Consider the following 18,371-nt stretch of genomic DNA (forward strand, 5'->3'; position numbering starts at 1 on the left):
AATCGCCCTTTCGCGCGCGTTGATCTCAAAGGAAATTGGTGCCCTCCTGTACAGCAATTGTTTTAATATTAAGAGCCAGGCTTCTGTTCTTTGTCGTCGTCATCGTCGCAGTCGTCGTCTTTGTATACCAGTGAGAATAGTAGGTAGGTAGGGAAGGTTAAAGTACTCGCTTCCTTCCTCATTTCTTTCTTCCCGCTTTTATATTTTTTACTTCCAAATTTCACATCTGCCATTTTTTTTTCTTTCTTTTCATTTCATCTTCTTCTTCCTCTTCCGTCCTCCCCCCCCCCCCCCCCCCACCCCCGCAACTTTATCCCTCATCTCCACAGACGTCCCTATTTTCAACTTCCTGCACCTTACGTTTAAGTTACCCTGTTAGCCCTTTTATTCGACTATTCGACTCGTTTTCAACTTCCGGCGGTAGGGAAAAATAATTCTTCAAACTCCTCCTCCCCTTTTATGTATGTGTCCTCCGCGAAATGACTCCTCTCGGCGCGACCTTCCGTATTGTAGTATTTAAGAGTCGCGCGATTCCTTTTTTTTTTTTTTTTTTTTTTTTTTTCTCATTTCATTTCATTCTTTTTATTTCCATTTATTTATTTATTCTTTTTCGTTTCAACTTCTTTTTTCAGTCCGGGGCACACATTGTACGTATACCGTACATGTAAAAGTAAAAGTGTCGTCGACACGTTTTCAAGGATCGCTTTAGCTCCGGATGAGAGTGTAATCACCCTCGTTAACATTTGAAGTTACACTCGTGATCCACCCCCTTCCGAAAAACGAAAATATAAAAGAGAACTTGAAGAGAAACCAAAAAAAAAAAGTTCCACACGTCGCCATCCTCGTAGGACACTTTTCTATTTCGTACCTTACTAATTTTCATTATTACGATAAAATTGAGAGAAGGGTAGAAAAAAAAAAAATTAAAATTCAAGATGGAAGACGACGAGGGGTAGTGTTATATACAAAATGTAGAAAACTTCTTCAAAGGGTCGTCGCTTGCGGCTATAGTCAGTTGAATTTTCAACCGCTGTGTGGATGAAACTGGTTATACGACTGCAGACGCAAAAGAAGTACATAGGGTTAGACGTAGGTACGTACGTACATAGATAGGTGAGTAGGTACGGGTTAGGTACAGTATGAGGAAAAGCGAAACGGACTCGCAGTTCAGCAAAAGCAAAAGCAAAAGCGGAACCAGAACCAGAACCAGATCCAGTAGCTATATATAACGAACGGCCCCGACTGTAAAAAGGCACTCGACTTCAAACGCGACTTTATACTTGACCAAGTGCAGTATAAAAGGGTAAAATAGATGCGGTATACGGATCTAAAACTCCACTACTTTTTACCACCGCAAATATACCTCTGTCTTTTCACCGCTTACTTTCATCCAATTTTATCGAGTGAAAATATTTAATACGATAAAATACATGCAATTTTATCGAATCGGCGAACGGTGAAAAATGAAAAAAGGAAAAAAAAGGAAAAAAAAAACACACCCCTATCCCGGTATACAATTAACAATATCGGTATGCACGACTCAATAGACGAGCGCTCGTTAATTTCGTTACATCCCAAAGCTTCTGCTCAAGCTTTAAATAATGCTTGTTGATTTAAATCAGCTTTTCGGGTTTTGCTGTTGCGGTTTTTGGTGGCGTCGTGCTATGCGGTTTATTACCTGCATACGTACAACTTATTCATATAACACGCACGTACACATACACACGTTTATTCAATACATAAATATATATATATATACGCGGGCAAATATTAATAGGTATGTATGGAATATGTACGGAGGACATGTGCGTACATGTTTACGTATACATACATACATATCTATACACAGATTCCCGAGGGAGCGTGATATTACGGGTTCGACCGACCCTCGTTTTCCGTACTTCGTGGGACGATATTGGTATGCATGCATGCACGTGTATATATGTATACACACACGTATACATCTACTTAAGAGGCTGGGGGGGTGGAGAGTCGGCGCATACACACGTCAGGTGCATATAATACAGGAGTGTATAGTGGTACCTGTAATACGCGCGAGGGGTGTGCGAGGCGAGAAATCAGCACGTGTAATCGCCCCGGAGAGAGCCTCATTAGTGAATAGAAGGTGGTCGCGGGAGAGAGGGAAGCTCGGTACGGGACCGGGACCGGGACTTTCACATGCTGCACGGTGGGCGAATTTCGCCGTAGGAACAAACCGGTAAACGACAACTTACGTCGTATTAGAAATCTACACGTGTACATGAGACGAAGCCGCACCGCCTCGACCACCGTCAAGAATATTCGGAATTGCATGCGCCGTTACAGCGACGGTGGCGTGCGAGAGGTAAAATTTCAACCCGTTGCGTTCCGTGTGGGAAGATATAGGTGTGTTATGTGTGCGCCCCCTTCCCCCCCACCGAGTATATCGTTATGTGCGATACGTGCGGTTGGAAACTATAAGAAAACCGAGGTGTGAGTGGAGCTAGGGGTGTTGGTACGGGCGGAGCATGAGAATACCTATATCGTCGTTAACATGTATTTTCTTTTTTTGAAAATTTATTTTTCACCCTGTTAGCGGTGTGTAACCCAGTTACCTTAATGTTATTGACACTTTGAAGAACGGTAGTAATTGGCAGTTGACTCGGTGACTTACGTTGATTGTGATTATAATAATTATTCATAAAGAGAAAAAAAAAAAAAAAATCAATTCACACGAGTGATAACTGAACTCGTGGATTAACGATCGGGGATATAAATAAATATATATTAAATGAGAGAAATAGAATATATAGAACAAGTAGTGAGCCGTGTTATATACCATCGCTATATAGGTACTGCTTATTGACAAAATTGTGTCAAGAAGCTTCGTGGTTGAAGTTTTTTTTTTTTTTTTTCATTTTTTGTTATCAACATCCCCTTACCCCGTTTGTACTATTTATTCACACGTACACGTGGAACAGCGGTTACGTCTTCGTAGAATCGGACTAATGAGAGAATTGATGATTGCCGACAAATATGTAATGATATTCTTTCTTTCTTCTTTTTTAAATTTCTCATTTTTAGGAATGTGGTACCTGACACTCGCTCAAACTGAGAAAAGTTTTGGAATCGGACGATCGTAGGAGGTGCGAAATTGAAGAAAATGTTCGATAAAACCAAAAACAAGGGAAAAAAGGAAAAAATAACTTTAGGACTCAAGATCGACACGTAACCCTATAAATTGAATCTTCGGCGAGGGCGATGGCTATTATTCGAGCGCGTAGGTGTGGAAAACCCGTATAGGTGGGTGAAAAACGTTTCGGTTTGTAAGATTAAAATCGAAGTTGGGATATAGCCGGTTAGAAAAAATAAAAAGAAGCTTTGAAATTTCAGCCTCGAGAGACTCGCGACTTTTGGAATCTTACGAGAGTAACACGGGTGTAGAATCTAGATATTATAGAGGTAGGTATAGCGGCGGTAAGGTATACATGTATACATGCCCGGCGGTAGAGCGAGGGATGGATGGATTCGATTTGCCAATTTATGGTAGTTTGAAAGCGCGCGAAACTGAAGCCCCAGTGTCAGGGAAATTGCATTATTTCCCCGCGAGTATCTTCTCTCGGCCACGCCTCCCTTCCTTCTCCCTTCCCTCCGATCCTCCTTTCCGCCGGTTTAAGGTGAAAGGTGGAAGGTGGAAGAGTTACATTTTGTAGGCCGGCTCGTAAACGGTTTATTGCGACTTCTACTAGCGCTAGAAAACGCTTTTCAGAGCGCCCATAACCTTTGCTGACGTTTCGCGCTTTATACCGTATCCTGTGGGTCCCTCCCCTATTCCACCCCCGGTCACCCCCGAACCCCAAGGACACATGCCCCGCATCCGACCCCCCTAAACACCGCCGCAAACGACGCCGAATATCATTCGTTCCGGGGGAATTATAATATAATTCCGGAATAACGAAGCGATTCGATCGATTTTCAAACGGAGAGAAAGACACGGAGAAGAGAGAGAGAGAGAGAGAAAAACAGAGGCGGGAAAAACAAGCGTCAATTTTTTTTTTTTTTATTTATTCGCTCCGGTTTTATTATCATTTTACGATTTTATGCCAACTTGACTTCGATCGTACTCGGAACAATAATTATTCTCTATGTGTCGCCTCCTTTATACGTCGCTATAGGAGGAGACGTCTTAATTGAGGTTGGCTCGTTGCAAGCTCTACACTCGGTGGCACCATCAATCATCCCATAATACGACGTTTTCTAAGCCTAGAGAAGCAACCGTCTATACGTATAAAGTTAGTTGGCACTTCGGAGGGGAAATCTCACCGCACAATCACCCTGATTGTATATAGGTGAGAAGAAAAGCGCACGGAACGAACCGAGAGTCGCAGATCCTTCTCAAAGATTTTTAGATTGCTCGCGCCCGGAGGTCACGGAGATCAACGGGGTCATCCATTACGAACTACGCGGAAAAGATCCTTGGCGAGAGAAAAGGTGAAAAAATTACCGCGCCGGATGAGACGGAACCGCACGGAAGAAGGATAGTTTGAACTGGAGTTCGTCGGCTTTTTCCTTTGTGGTCAAGAATTTTCCGACCGATAAAAAACAAAAACTGTGCGGATAGATAGGCTTTTAATTAATGAGAAATCGGGGCGTTCTTTTTCTTCCGTTTTCCACCCCTGCACCGCGGCGAGAAAAAACTTTTCAGCATTCTTCGACGAGCTTTCGGCTTGGATTTTTTTTCGTTTTTTTTTTCTCGTCGGGTCGAATTTTCGATCGGACGTCGTCATCGGTGCACGATAATACAAACAAGCGGGAAATTCTGGCGTTCGGAGAAACTCGATGCGAAGGTATTGCCGCGCGGTAACGAAACGGCGTTGCGACGTAAAGATGGTAGATTGGTTGAGTTATGGTTTGAATTAACCGCAGCTTCATGGTAGAATTTATGGGGGACGTTAAAAATCTAATGTATTACCTATATAGCCCGTGCAACGCGGCCTCCTTCGCGATGGGAGCGAACGCGACGTTTCACATAACGTTATAAAGTACGCGGCGAACCGGCCTACAGAAATCGCACAATTCCCTTCTCCCTTCTTTCCCGGACTTATTTCATCCCGAAGCCCGGGGGCCGACGCGCGTTAACAGTAGCGAACCGTTCGAGTGTACGGAAAATGTGCGACGATGTTTACGCACCGTAAATCAACCACCTGTCAAAGGTATATATATGAAGAAAACCGAACGACGAACACCCGGCATCGCCGCGAATCTCGAGGCAGAGATTACGAGGAGATACCGAAACCGGGGTAACGTGAATAAGTGTAGCTTGAAGAAGACGCGCGAGAAAAATATGAACGTTTGTTGTCAGCGAGGGATGAAGGGGGACCGGATGCTTATTTAACCGAACTTATCCAAAATCGATCCCACACGTCGTCAATTTTTTTTTTTTCCAGATTTTTGTCTAAGGATTCTCGGTGGTAATTTTCCCAACGTTACCTCCTCGAGACCTGGGCTCTTCCGTCTCACTTTCGGCAAACTATGACCAAAATTTTTCCTCGGGTCACGTCGTGCGAAGGTGCTTTTTAATTTCTAATTAGGTTCCCCGACCAATTTTGCCCGTCTAGACGGAGTACTCGCAGAGTTCGAAAAAAAGGATCACACACTTTCACGAGACGTATAAAAGAAAGTCTGCGTTCGAACTCCGAGTTAAAAGGATTTCATTCTCTCGTTTTCTTTTTTTTATCAAAGCATTGTGCGCCGCCGAAATGATGAGTACTTCTTCCACCCTTCGGAATAATTTACCTAATTATTATTTTCCCTTTTAATACATCTCTTTCCTTTTCATTTTCACTCTTAATGTCACACCGCACATTCGAACGACCCGGGTGGACTAAATTTTTTGACGATATGCCGCGAACTTCGGAGCGATTAACCTAAGGCCTGAACTTTAATATACCTGTTCCTGAGTTATAAGGGTAGAAAAGCGCGGGATGGTTTTCCCTCTCCTTTACGCCGTCATACTTATCGATCTACATAAGGCCCTCCTCTTTTTCTTACCTCCCGCGTATTATTTTTTCTACCCATTTATTTTTCCCTTTTCGTTTTTCCTTTTTTTTTTTTTCTTTTTTCTCTCCTTTTACCGTCACACCCGTTACACCGCGATACATCACATCGTACGCTGCAAACCCCATAATTTAGCCCTATACATTCCGTAAAATTTCATCCCCTTTCTCTAGGCTTATTTGACTCCGTCACAGGTTTATCTCTGCCTAGGTATAGGCAGAGGTAGCGTTTTACGAGTAGAAAATTAAGCCGTATCTACGAACCCTTATTTATACGTGTATCATACGTAGGTATATACATAAAAAGCTTCTATGTATGAAGGCACGTGTTAATCATCGCCCAGATGTTATCATACCAGGTGTACCATGGTTATACGTATAATTATAATAACCACGGCGTACTGAATAAATATTTTACCTGTAGAAACGGGTAAAATGCTCGCGAATTTGCGCGCTCCACCATTATGCGAAACTCCTCGCAAGTGCAGTTGTTTTTTCGTCTCTCCTTTCATTTCATTTTTTCCTTTCATTCTTTTTATTCGCGCACGCATAGAGACTTTGAGAAAGTAAAGATGAGTGGGGGTTGTTTTTTTTTTGTTTTTTATTTGTTTGTTTTTTTGATTTTTTTTTCGTCGCGTTCATCGCACGTGCACGTGTGCAGGTGCCGTTAGACTTTGAAAATATGAAAACGGAGGGTTGAAACCGCGACGTGAGTCAAAAGAGACGGGTGTATTTTTTTTTCATATATATATATACGTATTTGACGTTTACGTCGACGTGGTTTGTCTATAGGTATGAATGCGCGTACACGCACACACACACACACGTGTACGATAACTCGGGGATGTCGCGGCGTTATAACCTTTTTAATATTCAGGAACCGTCTTCCGTAGGGCCAGCGAAAACACCGTTACCTCAGCGTCGCTACTGTCGGTGGTTATCGAAGACAATTTTGCGACAAACGACATTGTAAATATTTCAAAGGGGTATTCATCGAGTTTTATCTGGTTCATCTGTTTCAGCCAATTCGATTCGTTTCGATTCGATTCGATTCGTAACGCCACTCGTCGTAGTCGTCCTCGTCCTCGTCCTCGTCGTCGTCCTTGTCGTCGTCGTCGTTTTCCTTATGTACACCCCTTTCCTACCTCGCTTCTTCCCATACTCTTATACCCCTCGACGACGATTCGCCTCGTTTATTCCCACCGTTGCCGAACGACGTTTTCTTTACTTGACGTACGTCGGAGAAATCTTTCAAAACAAAATAAAAAAAAAAAAAACGGAATGGAAACAACCCCCGCCGGTCGAATAACTGAGAACCACGTTAGACACTAAGAGCAGGTGGCCAAATTTCACCTGGGCTGAACCGTGTGATTTTGGAAATAAGTGAAATTTCGATAAACGTACGAAAATGACGTTGATCCAATAATTATTACGAGTGTGTCGTATCAACGAAACAGGCGAGTCTCCGTTAATTTATATACACAGCCTATCTAAAGTGTACATGAGTTTCGATAAGACGTAAGTAACTCGATTTGCGTTACGCGTACGTACCTACCTACCTATCCATAGCCGCGTTTCACCCTGTGGTAACGTACATACCTACACGGTAATCTCCATGAAGCAGTCCGAAATACCTAAAATACCCGAGCGCTTGGCGTGCGTTGGGTAATAATTAGTGTAGTTAGATATAACTGATTGTAAGCTATATACCAGCCACACCCCCGATTCCTTTTTTTATCCCTCGACGTTTTTTCCCTCTCTCTCTTCGCACCGTTTTTCTCCTCTCCTCCATTCTCTTTCCGTACACACAAACTTTAATTCCAGTTGTATAAACGTATTGTGATAATAATAATGATGATGATAATTACAAACGGTTTATGTGTTAGTCGATGTTAATCCAAATAATTGGAACAATTCCCGACGTGCTGCACAAGCTTGTAATTTTTTTTTTTTTTCCTTTTTTATTTCTTGTTTCGCGTTTTCATTTTATTTTTTATTCATTCCTTTTCCTTTTACACTTTCTTTTTTTTTTGCTACTCATTTTTTCACCCGCCTCATAATTACGTAGTGCAATGCAGAAGCAGAAACGGACGTCGGGAGTCGCGCAGCTGAGTAGGTATATTATACATGGGTGGAGTCTATAATTATTTTATTAAAGTTGTTTTTGTGTTCTATTTTTTTTTCTTAATACCGAGCAGTTTTTTCAGTAAGTGTAACGCGTTCTTTTTAATGAACACATATAGATCTTCATTGCCACGGGGGTTCTGCTCATATTAGAGTAGGTAGAGTAGATATACGTACACACGTTTGCAGCGGTCGAGGGAAAGTCTGGAAATTATTTATTTTTTTTTTTCTTTCATTTTAATCACCGACATTTTAATCCACGCGTAACGCGGTTCTTTCACCATGTAGTGCGAGGTTTCGTGACGAAAAAAAAAAAAAAAAATACAAACGCAAGATAAATAAAATATGTACGAGACACGGAAACTACCCCTACTTTGTACGTATCGGCGAAAAATAAATGGTGAGAAAAAAAAAAAAATACCGTCTGCTCTGACGTTTTCGCTATTCGTTAGTTCCGAAGGAAAAGGAAAAATATTCGCCAGAAATAATTTTAACAACAATTTCTTTGGGGCAATCTTTTTTTTTCCATTTAAAAAGGCCCGAGCGAAACGACGAGGGAGAACTGTGAAATAAAAATAGGTTTTTAGTTCCATTTGTTTTTTTTTTTCCTCATTTTTTGAAAGTTAGTTCACGTTCGGTAGTAACGATTTGTCGGGACTAAAATTTGAGCGTACGTGGTAATAATCGTAAAGTAATATAAACTTGGGCGGAGAATTAGGGGTGGAAGGGGTGGGGATGGGGGGGGGGGGAGGGACAGGAAGGTGGGCGGAAACGTTACATAGCAATAACGCGGGAGTGAAAAATAACCCTTGAAACGGTTATTCCTAGTTTTGGTAGCCTCATTTTCAGGGGGTTGGTTTGGTATAGCTTCGGAGAGTGGTATACGAGGGAGATTGCGATCTTTGAAATGCGCGGCACCGCGGCTCTCTTTCTCTCTCTCTCTTCAGTCCTTCGCAGGTTTTACTACCTGTATTCCAACGAGCTTTTCCATAGCGATTCTTATACAACCCCCACCTCCCTAATCACCGCGATCCTTAACTACCTTCCATGAGACTAAACGAATACACCCCTCCGCGTATATACGAGCCTCGTAAACAAATTTATATATAAGTAGACGCGTTGGAAAAAAAGAAAAATTATAATAATAATGAAAAACTGAAGCCTAATGAAAAACAATTATCACTTCGGAAAATCGTTGCGGTATTTTCTTATTTATTTTTTTTTCTTCTGTTCTCGTCCAACGAAATTCAATTCGGACAATTCATTTTTCGACACACACGTCGGAGAGAGGACTTAATTTTCTTTTTCTCGGTATGTGTCTCCTCTTTACATATAAATGTGTATATCGGGTATGTATACATAGGTGTTGAATACATAAAGGGGAAGTATAGGGGTGGTAGGGGAAAAGTTCCCTTTCATTAGTTCAGAGCTATAATTAGCCCTGATTGAAGGGAGGAGAGGTGAATGTCTGCCGCTCACGGTTCGCATAACTTATAAGTTTTAACCCCCTGAAAAATCCTAAGCGTATTCCAGGGAGTACCGCAAATTAGCTTTCGCAATAATATACACGAACGCGGTCCGAAAGTTTCTGGACAAAATTTTGCTCACGCATGGTAATGCTGCTGGGACGAAGACGGTGCGGTTGATTCCTAATTTTAAGATGAAAATTAAGGGGATAATTTACTCACGTGTAAATCGGTACGCCGTCGTCGTTTTTATACCAGAGTACCATGTGAAGTTTGTCGTGTCTGGGCGGCGTTATGTTGCAGGATAATTCGACGTTCTGTCCTTCGACACTCGTCACGTCGACCAGAGGAACTGAAACACGTGAGACAAAACAAAATGGTAAATTATTTTTCAATCACGCCCACCTTCTTTCGGGTCTACGTTATTTTTTTTTTTTTTTGTTTTTCAATTTCTTTGTCACAGGGACACACATAGGATCCGATTAATTTTTTCACTCTACCCACGATACGTGGGCGTCATGAATCCCGTTTCGACGGATCGTCATATAAGGGTATCTTCTTTCAATTGTAACTCGTTCGTTGATTTAATTATTCCAAAAAAAAAAATCAAAAAAAGGAATCGGAGAATTCAAAATCAAATTTAACGCATGTAAAATATGAAAGGTCGAATTATAACGGAGCACAGTGCGTAAAATATTGTTTGTACGTACCTATGCGCGTATATGTGTCTACCCGCACATCGAATTTTGTACGATATGTACATCGAATGGGGCGTACATTGCGCGAGGTTATTATAGATAGCCGCGCTGCACGCGTATTATCCACCCGATGAAAGCGTGCCGAGTGGCGGGTCGAAAATTTTCGTCGGCTACATTATGCGATGCTATTGCTGGTATTGGTTCTCCCTATCGTGTTTGCAACTATTTCGCATCAAAAGCATCGGCGCCGGGAGTGGCGGCAACGCTTTTTCCGGGCATCGAAAGTAACAACGCGTGTATGCGGGTCTCTCGTTCACGGACCGTCGAATAGTTAGTTGTGTACGTTGGTAATAAGTATGAACGTGGCTACCACAGAGCCGATACCTGAAGGAATAATTGATTTCAGCCAATGCTCCGTAACGGGATATCCCCGTAGCTACGTATACGTTATTACATGATACGTACGTACGTAGGTACCACACGCCGCATGTATACATATATATATGTATACAACTGTGCGGTGAATAAACGCGTTGAACCGCATTGGTATGTGATTAAAAAATTCTGATGAAAGTATAACGTATGTTCGTTCAATGGGTACAATCGGAGGAGCGTATCGTTGCGAAATGAATTATCAATCGTGAAAATGCAGATGAAAAAAAAAAAAAAACTTTTTCAAGTATCGTATAACGCAACGTATCCTACCGGCTCTACGCGTGTACCGTATCGCGTACACCTGCGATGCATATTGAAAACAAGAAGGATAATAAAAAAAAAAATTAATAACGATAGCAACAACGAATGTACACACGTTGTGGAACGATACACCGGCAGAACCACGGAGAGTTGAAAAATGTAAAAAAAAAAAAAACAAGGGTAGAAAATTTAGATCTCCCGAGGGATACGCGAGTGTTGATGATGATCCGCCCGATCGAAAAATAAAATTCAACGAATTCTTACAAAGAAAATACACGTTGCGTCGGCGTACAGAACAAAATATTTGTACGTACCTATCGCGGGTATTTATCCATGTAATACCGAAACGAAGCTGAATGCAAAGAAAACGAAATAATAATAATAATAATAAATGACTGCGAGAAAAAAACTTTATTCCACTCGCATCGGGAATACCATCATACGAAACACAAAGAGAGGGGAAAAATTGGTAAAAGGTTGGATACCTTACGGATCGTAATGCGCGATATCCAACATTTTTTCCCTTTAATTATCACGGATGGGTTTTATTGAAACAGCTAATTTTGTTACGGATGAATACGAATTCCTTCGGCATCCATCCGTTCTCCTCTCTCGATAGTTTGTTTGCTTTTGAAAAATGAGATGGAAAAAAGGGAAAGTGCGAATGAGGGAGAAGAAGATTTGGTGCGAACCAAAAGTTGAATAGTGAAAAGGTGAAGGTACTGGAAGGGATCAGCACCCTTGCACGTACCAGAAAAGGAGGGAGAGGAGGGACAGGGGAGAAAAAAATGTGAGAGAGGAATAAAAAAGTGCAGCAATAACTTTGGCAGCGTATAAGGATCGTTGAAGGTCGGGCGGTCGGAGCTTTTGGAGCTTGGTACTTGCCTACCTACCAACCTACTTTGAAATAAGCAAATAATGGAGAGAGACGACCCCGCGGTGGGTATAGGTAAGCGGGAAGAAGGACGGAAAAAGAGGGGCCGAGGGAAAAAGGTATAAGAGATGGGCACGGCTGGTGAGGAAGAAAGTATGAGGATCCGCGGTGGCGGTGCCTGCGGGAGAAGGAAGAGGACTCTTGCGCGTAGGGACTCAAAAGACTGAAAAGGACTCAAAAGGACTCGGAGGAGGATTCGAGAGGGGTTTGAGGCTAGGTGAGGGGGAGGAAAAGGGAGGTTACGGGGTGAAACGACCCAGGGTAGGAAGGAGAGCAGGGGGAGCGGGGGGAGGGGGGGGAGGGGCAGCCGTTAGGCCGCTCAGGAAGTCCAATTTCTTCGCAAATTCCGGTAGGCAATTCAAAAGAACGAGCTAGGTTCGATTCGAGCTTCTCCAACAACGGGAACGGCAGCAACGCCGCGGCACCGGGAACTCAATGCTATATACGACAACGGCGATTCTAAATCGCGGAGATACGGCTCCAACGGACCGTCTAAATGTACGGAATCCCCGCGTATTAGAAAAAGATAGAATGTAGAAAATAAAATAGAATAAAAATAAAATAAAATAAAAAAAAAAAGTAAAGAGGAAAAAACGGAGAACTGGAGAGTCTGGAAAATCGAACCGTAGGCTTCCAAGAAGATACGAGCTTTCAAAAACCTCAACCGACGAGACGAGATCAAAAAATCGGTATTTTCTCATATCATTGTACGGCCATTTCTTAGCGTTTCATTACATTAGTACCCACTTCTCCTTTTCTCATCGGTGTGGAGATTTTAAGCTCATTGTCAGGGAAAAATCGAGACGAAGCTCATCGCGGAACAAACAGTAATTTATCCAAGTGTATCCGTGTTTTCTTTTTGATTTTCTATCGCCCCTTTTTTTTCGTCGTCTGATACATTCGGAACGGGCGATTAATCAGGTAATTAACTGCTGAAACGATATTGACTGTAACAATAATAATGATAATAATAATAATAATAATGATTATTGTCATTATTAGGACGATCGCAATTACGGCAAATGGTACGTGCGATATAGATTCCTAAGTGAAATTAAGTGAAATTGCTGGTGTCATTGAGGTTCGGGTATGGTTTGTATGATAACCATTGAACCGCGTATCACTTGGAAATGGAGTATAAGGTATGCGTGTATAACGAAATTCCACTTTCACGTATACGTGCATCTATATACGTACGCGAGTATGGGTCAAAGAGGGAATTTTGACAGGGGTTGTAGTGGCTGGCTTCGGAAGCGTTGCGTTGGTTGACAGATCGATTTCCTGTACGGGCAATTGATTATTATACCAATTAATTACAGTTTCCTCTCTCCGTCCCCCCTCCCCCCCCCCTCCCCCCCCCCCCCTTCCCCGCCCCCTCTCCCCCGTCCATTTTCCCGCTGCAGGAGCACCGGCAAATCCATCTTGACCGCAAGGAACGGATATATATCGGGCTGACAGTAACTGCCAACAGGTGCTCTCAGCACACCGAACAGCAACAGGATCGCCAATAGCAATAGCGGCAGCAGATTGCGAAACTGAATGGCTACGGGGCGATATTCATTTATCAACTCCGGCATCATTCGTTCCCAATTAAATCCACCCTATGATTTTCTTTTTTCCTCCATTTTTCCCCCTCTCTTCGAACCCCTTCATTTTTCTTCGTCGCTCCGATCTGACCTACGCGTAGAAATCGACGTACGTTTCTAAATGTACCTGAAATATTTTCGGCGTTGATGAAAAACGCGCAAAAAAGAGAAGCGGCGATTCGTGAAAATTTGAATATTCCAAAGCTGATGCAATGACCCGACAAGTTCGGGAAAATTTGACAATTTTTTTTTTCTCTCCCTCCCTTCAACCGGCGATGGTAGTTAGCGTAGGTTAGGGTTGGCTCCGGTCGTGTACGCATACGTATGTATACATATAGAGAGTGTGGGGGTAGGTACTAACTTTTCGCTAAGTGAACTAAGCGGCGTTGGCGTTGGCGTTGGCGTATCGTTGGCATAAAAATTAGCATACACTCAGTATTTATTGCGGGAGCTTTTCCCCATCACCTTCACCCCCTCCTCGCCGGAACGTATAAATAATATTTAAGCGTCCCTCTTTATCATATAAACGCGGAGGTTGAAGGAGAGAGAGAGGAGAGGAGAGGCAGCTCCTAATGGTGCTCATTTGAATCCCTGTTTTTCCACGGTCTAATGGGCTTAGCAAACTCAAAACACGCCACACATTTCCTTCTTTTCTCTTTTCCCTTCTCTATTCTCTTCATTTTTTACCCCAGCGCGCACATATATTCACCTACGGTTATCACGTATACGAGATTCGCTCCTACTCTCTACGACCCTATGTACTACATAACGTTTATAACTAAATAGCAGTTAGGTTTTAAGTACTTTCGGGAGCAAAAAAAAAAGAAAAGAGAATTACAAGAAAAAAAAGAGACCGGAAATTAGGAGGAAATAATTATAATAAATTAAAATAAAATAAAGCACTCGATCTTTGAAATTATCGCAGTGAAAAATAATTTTCCTCAGGTTCGCGTAATCGTGAATTCTTACATTAAATTCAAGAATTATTCTCTCCTATTCCCCTATCTTGCCCCGTCTCTCACTCTCTCCCTCTCTCTCTCTCTCTCTTTCTCGCTCGCTCCCTCTCTCTCATTAAGAAAAAGCTCGTGAAAGATAATAATTGTTTCAACTTTTTAAAGAAAAAATAATAAAAAAAAAGAAAAAAACAAATTACATAGCTAACCAACGTGCAGCATGCATTTCGTAATTGCATTATGCAAATTTATATTTTCTTTCTACCGGAGCTATTTAATAAAAATAATAGATTGCGATCAGATTATAATATTGATGAAAATCATCGGGAAAAGTAGACAAAAAAAGGAGAAGGGTAGGAAGAAAGAGCTGTGAAAAAAAAAATTATTTTCGAAACGTAACGATTTTCGCCATATTACGAGTTTCTCTCTATCGAGTGTAAGTGGAAATGGTGGATGTGCAGAAGCAGCAGTAACGGCAGCAGCGACGGTGGTAGCGGCAAGAGCAGGGAAAGCACGAGAGGTGTATAACCTGAATGGGCGCATATAACAGCATTGGAATTATTAATGGGGGTAGCTTTCTAGGCAGATATGAAATGCACGGTTATAGGTACGTAGAGAGAATGAAGAGGAGGACGACGAGTACGACGGGGGGGGGGGGCGAGGGGGCGGGGGGGGGGGGGGGTTTGTCGCATATAGGAAACCCGGTTGCATGCATTTACTGCTGCCGGGGAAAGGGGGGGAGGGACGGGGGGAAGGGGGGAAGAGGGAGCGCAGGTAGGTGGTCGGATAAATAGTTGGTCCGGCAAACACTTAACCGAGTTTAAGAGGCATAGTTAGCGGTGCGCGGAGCACTTAACTACCCCTAAACAACGAACTGGTGTGTTACCTGTCTCCCGGTAATAGGACCTAGTGCCAGAATGCCAGTGGCCGGTAGCACACCGTCAGCTAATTCATTTCACGTACACATATTCACGGGGGTGGAGATGTGGACGACCAGAAAACGACAGAGAGAGAGAGAGAGAGAGAGAGAGAGAGAGAGAACGACGCGAAGAAGAGGAGAGAGACCGAACGGTCTACCGGTGCTCGGGAAAGGCCGGCGTTGATTAAACCCAAACAATGCATTTACTCCGGTCTAAAAGCCATCCGACTTTTACGCGATTGACGCGAAACAGACGTAGAAAAAAAAAAAAATAAAAACAAACACAAAATAAAATAAAGGGCGAAGGAAGAACGACCGGGTACCGTTATCCCAAAAATCGCCAGACACGTCAAGCGCCTCGCGACGAAATTAGAGGAAATTAAATAAATTAAGAGAGATTCTTAATGGCCTCCATTTTATCGCTCAGGTGCGAGTGCGTGATTATAATTATCATATTTTCCCTTTCCGCGTATCAATTTCATCGGAGGTATCGGAATGACGTCGACGGTCGAATGGAAGTGAGGTGATGGGCGTGACGCGATGATCGCTGGATGAAAAAAAAAAAACACTTCGCAGGAACGTTTGATGGGAATTGAGTTTATCGAGGGAGAGTTTCTGCCGCCCATTAACGGCGTGCGCACGTATATATATATATTAATTTAACGGACATCGTGTCACGTTATTTTTTTTTGGTTTTGTTTTTTTTTTTTATTTTTTTTTTTATCTTCACAAACCGACCGTAATTATCCAACCTTCGTACGCATTTTTAATTGCTCTGAAGTATTAATTAAGAGCTGGAAATGGTGATTCCGGGAAAATGAAGGGGGTTTTCAGATCAAAGAAATAAATGATCGTACGATCCGATGAGAAATTATGATATTTATTTTCGTAATCCCTCACTGAGGAGTTCGAGGTTCTATTTTGAGCCAAACGCCGTCTGGTACGGTAGCGAGTATCCCCGAATGGAAAATTTTCAGTGGATCTTTGGTCATGCGGCACGTTGAAAATTTGAAATTTGTCATAAGTTGGAATAATACCATCTTGATCTGCATCAAGGCGTACACGTATCCGGTACAAACTCTGGGGCCCAATCCGAATGGGAAAAAGGTCGCGGGATCAACGGTGTTTTTATTAGCATTGGAAAATCGTTCGGGCTCGAATTTATCCGGATCGGAATAATACTTGACGTCACTTTGTATACAGCCGGCCGGCATCCATAGCTGTGTACCGGGTTCCACCTTAAAAGGTTCAAATCCAGGTTCAGCCGGCGGGAGTTCGAACTCCTGTTTACAAATCCTGTCGGTTACGTGAACCGGTGGATGTAATCGTAGCGTTTCCTTGATGACCGCATCCAGGTATTCCATCCCGTGAAGGGCGTCGTAAGTAATCTCACCCTCGCACTGATCGAGTACGGTGTCGATCTCCCGGTGAATCTCCTCCTGGACATCGGGATTCACCGCTATCCTGTGGGCTACGTTGCTCGCCACGTATCTCGAGGCCGCCACACCGCCGAGGTAATATTCGAAGGCGAACGCTGCCATGTCGTCTTCGGTCAAATTCAACTCTTTGGTTTTTTCGTTGGTTTGAGTCAGCAGCTGAAACATGTCGGATACGACGATACCCTCGGTGTCTTTCGCCGCCAGTACCGACCTCACGATGCCTCTGAAGAAATTGTCGATCCTGTTGCTGAATAATCTGACGTCGAAGAGCCTGGCGATTCGCGGGAACGTGTTGAACAGGTAGAGGGGAAAGGCCAAGGAACCTCCGAAGTCGGTTGCCTCCCTACCGATGACGAAGAAATCGTTCTCCGGGTCCTTGAGAGAGTCGACTTTTATACCGTACGCCGAGAGGACCGTGGCGTCGTTGGCGAATTTTCCGAATACGTCGATCATGTCGAATGCTCGGGTCTCGTCCGTGGCTAATATTTTTTCCAAATCGTTGACGAAAGTTTGAGCGCGTTCCTTGACGAGATTGAAAGTGATCTTCATTTTACTTCGAGTGAAAATCGGGCTCAGCAACGCCCTGCTGTCCTTCCAGCGTTGTCCCTGAATCCCGAGGAGATTGCGCGTCAAAAAGAAGTCCTTCGATCCTTCGGGCAGCCCCAAGTGGTCGGAAAACTTGTCGAAGTTCGATATCTTCACCATTCTTACCAATTCCGGATCCCGTATCATCACGATTGGGGTGCTGAAGTCGAAGAATCCTATGTATTTAGCCTCGGGTTTGTAGTCGTAAATGTCCTTCACGACCTTGTCGAACGGTTTTATACCGAGAACGGACATGCCGAGGTTACCGAGCCAAGAAATCGGCGGAACGAACGGCGCTCCCCTTTTTTTGAAGTAATCGAAATTACGATAGGCGTAATGGTAGAACGCCAGGGCGCCCAGAACCAGCGTAGAAATGACCGCGAAATAATCCATGATTTAGTCTTAGGAGTTTCGAATTTCTTCTATTTCTTCGTACGACGACGCACCGCTTCGCTCGAAAATTGATCACCCACTGCACTCCGCCGTCCGATCCGAGCTCACTTCGGTCTAAAAGGAATTCTGGCTTATCCGATTCACCTTCGCGAACGCTTACCGATGAATAACAAACACGCGAATTTGTTTGCATGGCAAACGTACGCGTCGCACGCGAATTTATATTTTATCTTCGCTTCGTTATCGAGAAGTTTCTGATATTGCAGCTGTTCACACTCTCGATGGCCTCGTTCGAAATGCAGCGCGAAAACAGCCGCGACAATTCTCGCTATTCTTCTCCGGATAAGTTCGACGGACTCAAGAATCGTCCCACTAAATTCGAAAGAAAAACCAGACGAATCTACTCCGTGGAATAATTCGGTCTTTACCGTCGAGTTTTTTTCCAGTCGGTGAATAATGGTCGTGAGCCATGAATTATAAATTCGGTAAGAAAATCCCATCTCCTCAAATAGGATCTCTACTCGTCTAGTCGTAGTTCATTTA

General features: G+C 43.1%; 2 protein-coding genes across 2 annotated transcripts in view; both read right to left on the reverse strand.

Moving 5' to 3' along the window:
* The window catches only part of LOC105687231 (nephrin), a 227,332-nt gene that overhangs the window by 137,045 nt on the left and 71,916 nt on the right, over positions 1-18,371 (reverse strand). Inside the window, exon 2 of the mRNA XM_025745991.2 lies at positions 9,848-9,977. Coding sequence (XP_025601776.2) covers positions 9,848-9,977 — 130 coding nt within the window. The remainder of the gene's footprint in view (positions 1-9,847; positions 9,978-18,371) is intronic.
* LOC125500424 (cytochrome P450 9e2-like) lies at positions 16,271-18,006 on the reverse strand. The gene has a single exon (XM_048653466.1). The coding sequence runs from the start codon at positions 17,826-17,828 to the stop codon at positions 16,308-16,310; it is 1,521 nt and encodes a 506-aa protein (XP_048509423.1). The 5' UTR covers positions 17,829-18,006; the 3' UTR covers positions 16,271-16,307.

This window comes from Athalia rosae, chromosome 3, assembly GCF_917208135.1.
Source record: "Athalia rosae chromosome 3, iyAthRosa1.1, whole genome shotgun sequence".
Lineage (NCBI taxonomy): Eukaryota > Metazoa > Arthropoda > Insecta > Hymenoptera > Athaliidae > Athalia > Athalia rosae.